The 6,860-nt window shown below is 42.5% G+C and overlaps 1 protein-coding gene across 1 annotated transcript in view; it reads left to right on the plus strand.

Moving 5' to 3' along the window:
* Positions 1 to 6,385, plus strand: part of NSRP1 (nuclear speckle splicing regulatory protein 1) — a 43,503-nt gene extending 37,118 nt beyond the window's left edge. Inside the window, exons 5-8 of the mRNA XM_018565485.1 lie at positions 181 to 388; positions 1,992 to 2,100; positions 5,148 to 5,974; positions 6,086 to 6,385. Coding sequence (XP_018420987.1) covers positions 181 to 388; positions 1,992 to 2,100; positions 5,148 to 5,974; positions 6,086 to 6,357 — 1,416 coding nt within the window. The 3' untranslated portion in view covers positions 6,358 to 6,385. The remainder of the gene's footprint in view (positions 1 to 180; positions 389 to 1,991; positions 2,101 to 5,147; positions 5,975 to 6,085) is intronic.
* The last annotated feature ends 475 nt before the right edge of the window (positions 6,386 to 6,860 follow it).

The raw sequence follows: 6,860 nt of genomic DNA on the forward strand, positions 1-6,860 counted from the left end.
CACTATGGAGTGTGGCGGCAGGGGACAAAGAGGAGTCCAAGAAACTTACTTTTTTGGAAGTATCTCTGGTCCATAAAACGTTTACATATGTGAGAGCTGAACTGATTAAAAATGAGTACGGTAAGTGACAAACTTTAAGCATTTCTTTTCAGTTTGCTGTTATATTTCTTTTTCATTTAGCCCAAGTATATCCAAAATATCTTACAAGCTGTTGAAGTGAGGAAGAAGGAACAGGAAAAGCGGATGGAGAAAAAGATTCAGAAAGAACGTGAGCTGGAAGGAGACGAATTTAAGGATAAAGAGGCGTTTGTGACGACTGCCTACAAGAAAAAGCTGCAAGAGAAGGCTGAAGAAGAAGAGCTGGAAAAAAGAGAGGCTGAATTGGAAGGTGGCCGCTTTTTATTCCTTTTCCTCTTTGGGGTATTTTAGATCTCAAGTTTGAAAAATGAAATATGTATTTCAAGAGAGGTAAACCCCTTTAATCTTTAATATATGCTAAATATCAGGAGAATATCAAGATTCTTGAAGTGTTGCTCCAGATAGCCCTTCCTCAAATAATTAATATACTGCTTGTTTAATCTCGAATCCCCTTGAAGCTTCTTCTCTCTGGTCATGTAGCTGCCCCCTTGCCAGCATCATCATGTAAAATGCAGGACCAGTGGTCATGCATTGTTTGTGATCATGTGGAGGGTCCGCCCACATTCTAGACCGGAAGGGGAGAAGACCGGAGTGTCGGCTTCCGTGAGACCAAAAAATAATTTGTCTCCCTTACAACCCACTATCTAAAATTACCATTGATATTTGGTATAGGTCTGGGGTGCTATCATGATTTATGTTTGCTGCATGTCTTATGTTGGGCTTTTAAAAAGCTTACATAGTTATTGAAAAGATAATTACATTTTGTCTCATTAGCATCTTTCTTTAAATATTCACAGTACTGAAAGAGATTAAGCCTCGTCATCTGTTTTCATTTTCACACTATATTGGGCATATGTTTAAAATTAAAATTGTAGAACATATAACATTGTACACGTGATATTTAAAGACTGCCCAGTCTCTTCATGAGTAAATGCCAAAAATAAAAGAAATGAGTATGCCTTGTTGCGCACGCTCTATATTCTCTCCTATGCCCATTGCATAACACAGCCAGTTATAGTGCTCTATGCCCCATATTGGGAATTACCACTAGTGGCACTAGAGCTGAATCATGGTCATGACTCAGAAGCACACCAGGAATGGTAAACTAATGGTAATTAATGGTCGCCCGTTATAAAGTTACTTCAGAGGAAAGGAGGTAGATCAGAATTTGGGTAAAAAATGGTAAAATAGTAGTAGAAATGATGAGTAGAGTCACAGGTTTCCCATGTAGCCACAGCCAGCGGTGTGTTAAACACCAATGATAGGCTGACACACACAGTTGCTGTACAGATCTTCCCACACACCCGAATGTATACATGCATACAGGGATGGATGCTAAGCCCTGGATGCAGTCTGTCTGCGGTCAGTTCCGTGCATTTGCGCTTGTGCCCATGTATACACTCAGATGCAGGGTAATATGCGTACAGCTGCTTCATGTTGATTTTTTTAAAGTTTTTTGCGGTTTGACAGAACACTTGTGACTACCGGGCCCATAAACAAGAGTCTTCTTTGCACTGGACGTGGCTTTTGCACCCATAGTAAAGATTCACATACGTAAACATACAAAATCTGTTAACATACTACACATATAGAGAATATCAGTTTACAAACTTATACGCGTAAACATATATTGACCTTAAATTATTATAGTTTCCTTTTACCTGTCAAGTGGACAATCTTTTATTATGACAGAACCAGCAGTCCCATGTTTTGAAAGGCTCTGGGTTTCTTTACCATGGTGCAAGTGAGATCTGCCTTTAAAATGTTTGCTTGCAGAGTGCTGGGAGTTGCATTTTGTGGTTTGTAAAAGAAATGACCAATAATGTTTGTCTTCACATCTGTCATTGCTTTAGCTTCTCTTGATGTTACCAAACAAAAAGACCTGAGTGGATTTTACAGACATCTATTAAATCAGACTGTTGGAGAAGAAAAGGCTCCAGAATGCAGCTTGAGAGATACAGGGTAAGAATTGCTGTAAGTCTCTTGCTCTTTACATTGGCACAAATAGGCCCTGCAGCAGAAGTCTCCTGCAGCTACACAAATAAAAATGGAAACAAGCAAGACCTGGTCAGATGTGGTGATATGAGGCTAATTTACTAAAGGAGTTGAGACTCTTCACACAGTCACAAGCGTTAGGTCTGTGGAGTTTGTCGGTAAAATGGTTTGAAACCCAGTTTCAGTTTTGAAGAATCAACTTATACCCTGTTTCCCCGAAAATAAGACCTACCCCGAAAGTAAGACCTAGCACTATTTTTCAAGATTCCTGTAATATAAGACCTACCACGAAAATAAGACCTAGTTTGGTGGTAGCATGTGAGGGGGAACTTGAAGAGCAGGAGAGATGGTATCAGCCTGCAAGGACATACTGTATTAAGAGGATGACAGGGGTCTCCCTCTGGCCAGTGCAGTGACAGCGAGCACTCCAGTACAATACTTCACCAACTGCTGTCCCCCTGAAGGCACTGCTTAATGTAATGGTACTGTACTGTAATGTGTACCGGTAAATGGTACAGTACTTTACCGCGCTGTCCACTGTCTGATGTCCCCACTGCTACCACTGTCCCTGGTGGCAAAGGAAGCCGGCGCTGTAAATAGCAAGGCTGCAGCGGCGGAGGGAGCAGAGCCGCATTAGCCGATACTTCCTCTATAGCGCCAGTTACTGTGACAGGCGGAGTGATACCAGATAACTTTAGATTGTTGTACATTTTGGTGCACTTTAAAAAAAAAAAAATAAGACATCCCTGAAAATAAGACCTAGTGTGGTTTTTGGGGGCTAAAAGAATATAAGACAGTGTCTTATTTTCGGGGAAACACGGTATATGCAAATTTACTAAAAAGCTGCACATACAAATACTTCTCTTTTCAGCACCATAGTTTACATTCCTATTTTCTTTAGTTCTGGTAAGCTGGAGAAGCTTTCGTGAAGAAAGCATGACTGTAGATATGTGTTTCTTAAAGTGGCAGCATTTCATCTGCACTAACAATCCATATTTATTAAACATTTAGGCAGATATATAGACATGGACAAACTAGTTGCTACTCTTACAGCTCAATGAAACAATGCCTCATTCCTCCTGAACAGTGATTAATATCAGAGCAATTGTTTCTTGTATACCTGCGTTATAGAGTTCAGCAAGAAAGTGTGAAAAGTGATAAATTATTGCTTACTCTACAAGGATATTTAAAATAGCCTGAACAGATTTGTTGGTGCCCCCAGAATAGATTATAAATCATAGTTAGATTTCAAATGAGCTGTTTTATGTAGTATCCAGTGGCGTAACAATCGCCATAGCAACCCAGGCGGCGGCTATGGGGCCCGGGCACAGGGGGGCCCGTCCAGGACACTCCCCTGATGCCGCGCGGGCCGCCTGTGTTGCTATGGCTTCGAACGCGCCGCTGTTCAGATCACTGTCGATAATCTGTGCAGCGCTGCGTTCGTCTCCACAGCTGCTGCTGAGTCAATGAGAGCCAGCGGCCGCGGTGGAGGAGGCTGGATCTGGCAGGGGGAGGAGGAGGCGGGCCCGGGGGGGTCAGCAACAGAGGAGGTGGGGCCGGTGACGGAGGAGGAGGCAGGCCCTGCGACGGAGGAGGGAAGACGGAGGAAGAAGAGGCGGACAGGTAAGGAGTGCGACCAGCCCACCTGAGGGTGACCCTGCAGAGCCCACCATAGACAGTCTATGGTGGGCTCTGCAGGGTCACCCTCAGGTGAGCTGTGTGGGACCACAAGTGGGCTCTTCAAGGGGTGTAACTAGAAATCACAGGGCCCCATACAAAACTTTGCTATGGGGCCCTGTGATTTCTAGTTACTACCAGGGGCGTATCACACATGTCAATCTTGTAATTCGTCAATCAGCCTATTTAAATGGCGAAAAGTAGTCACTTTGGTCTTATGTGCACAACACTGAACATGGACCAGAGAAAGCAAAGGAGAGTTGTTTGGGGAGATGGTAAAGACATTTTTATGTTCTCATGACTACAGTTGCAAATATAATTAAGAGGTTTAAGGTCCATGGGAGTGTAGCCAACCTCCCTGGATGTGGCTGCAAGAAGAAAATCCACCCAAGATTGAACAGAAGGACATTATGATTGGTAGACAAAAAAGCCAGGGAATACTTCTAAAGGGATACAAGCTTAACTCCAAGGTCAGGTCAGGGTCATTGTCTAATCGCAACATTCATCACCTTTTGACCGGCAGTGGGCTCAAAAGGAAGAAGACCCAGGATGACTCCACTGTTGAAAGAACAACATAAAAAAGCCAGTCTGGAATTTGGTAAAATGCATGCTGACAAACCACAATGTTTCTTTGGACAGATGAGACAAAATTGGCTTTTTGGCTTTGCTGCATCTGGCACAGAGTGTCTTGAATCTGTGCAGGGCACAATGAAATCTCAAGGCTATCAAGGAATTTTGAAGTGATGCATACTGCCCAGTGTCAGAAAGCTCTGTCTCAGTTGCAGGTAATGGGTCCTTCAACAGGTTAATGACTTAAAACATACAGATAAGAGCAACATATTGAACTATTCTGATATGACCTTCTATGATCCCTTATCTGAATCCTATTAAAAGAAGCTGAAACATTCAGTCTAGAGAAGGCACTCTTCAAACCTGAGACAGCTGGAGAAGTTTTTTCAAGAAGATTGGGCCAGACTACCTGTTGGTAGGTGCCTAAGTCTGAATGTGGGCTACAGAATTTGCTGGTTTGCAGTGATTGCCTTTACAGGTTTGCGACAAAAAAAATTAGATTAGGGTTCCATCAATTTTTGCCCATGCCATTTTTATTTGTTTCTTATTTAAAATAATCTATTTAAATTAAAAATCAAAAGTCTGATTTGTATTAAATATTGTATGAACAATGATGCATCCCAATTACTTTGGTCAGTTTCAAGTTATTTCAGAGAAAATGTTGGGTTCTTCTTTTCTGTACATTTAATACTAACCTTGTTCATACTGTAGGTATGAAGTTTACTGAACAATCCACAATTAATTTGTTTCTTACCCTCCATGTTTAGAGTAAAAGAGGAGAAGCCAAAGGGCTATCCAGATGAAGTAGACAACAGCAGCAAGGAAGAAAACATTGATGCCGATAGTGATTTGGGCACGGAGTCTAGTGAGGAAGAGGACACCGCAGATAAAAAGCCTCCAATCAAATCTGAGAATCTCAAGAAAGGTGGAAAGACCTATCGGAAACAGAGACAGTCTAGTTCATCCAGCGAAGAACAAAATAACCATAAGGGAAAGGACAGATCTAAGACTGAAGCAAGTGGGCCTGACAAAGACAAATCCCATCAGGATTATGGCAGAGACTGGCAGGAAGAGTTTGATGAAAGATCAAAGTATGGGGAACATAGTGACAAAGATAGACACAGGAAGAGGGAAGAGTCAGATTCAAAGCTAAGAGCTATAGAAAAGAGAGAACTTAAAAGTAGCAAAGACGGAAGAAGAGATGATGATAGGCATAGAAAAGAAGAGTTTGATTTTTATAATGAAAGAGAACGAGCAAAGGGAAGAGACAGGAATGTTAAAGAATACAGACACAAAGAATATGATGACAGGTCAGAAAAAGACTTCAAAGATCGGTCAGAGAGACCGTATGAGCACAAGCTGGACAGAGAACGAGGAGAAAAAATGGAGAGAGATTATGGAAGAAGGTCAGACAGAGATAGGTTAGAGAGAGATAACAAAGATAGGTTTTATAATGAACGTGGGGAGAGATCAGAGAGGCAGCGTGGGGAGAGGTCAGAGAGGGAGTATAAGGAGAGGCCAGACAGAGAACGTGGGGAGAGGGAGCGTAGAGAGAGGACAGACAGGGAGCGTGGTGAGAGATCGGACAGGGAGCGTAGTGGAAAACCAGACAGAGAGCGTGGCGAGAGACCAGACAGAGAGCGTGGCGAGGGACCAGACAGGGAACATGGCGAGAGACCAGACAGGGAGCGTGGCGAGGGACCAGACAGAGAGAAGTCAGATCCAGAGGACATAGAAGCTAAGGATATAAAGCACAGTGAAATTAGTAAAAAGAGAAGTTCATCACCGTCTGAAATTCCACTTAAAATTGATTCCAAGAGTGATGCGACAGAAACCGAAAATGTGAATAATACCTCAGCCAATAAGTTTGCAAAGCGCAGTAATGAAGAGACTGTGGTATCGGCCAGGGACCGATACATGGCACGACAAATGGCTCGGGTAAGCACCAAAGCCTATGTGGAGAAAGAGGAGGATTAGCAAGATTCGTTTGGTCATTTAAGAATATCTCATGGCCTTACCTTTACAATTAAATCGGGAGGTGGTGTGTTAATAAGTTTTCATATCAGCGCATTTCTCTGGCAGGAGTGCTAAATAAGGATTTTAATGTGATGATATGATTTCTTAATATATTCTCCACTATTGAGGTTTTGTTTTGAGAATTTGTATACAGAATTGCTGAAGTAAACATTGGTTGGAACTGGCGTGTTGTCTTTTTTTTGGCCAATTGAAATAGATATTGCATATGACAGAATGGAAGTATATAGGACATATATATACGACCACTGACATGGCTAAAAATGGAGAGCGTTATGAGGGAATATAACCTGCTAAAACTGCTAATTCTTTGTCACATAGTGAATGTGGGGAGAGGTCAGAGAGGGTGCACAGGGAGAGGTCAGAGAGGGTGCACAGGGAGAGGTCAGAGAGGGAGCACAGGGAGAGCCCATCGCGGGAGCGATGCAACTGTATTCTTTGTTTAC

The sequence above is a fragment of the Nanorana parkeri genome, unplaced genomic scaffold (genome assembly GCF_000935625.1).
Source record: "Nanorana parkeri isolate BGI_ZX_2015 unplaced genomic scaffold, ASM93562v1 scaffold851, whole genome shotgun sequence".
Classification (NCBI taxonomy): domain Eukaryota; kingdom Metazoa; phylum Chordata; class Amphibia; order Anura; family Dicroglossidae; genus Nanorana; species Nanorana parkeri.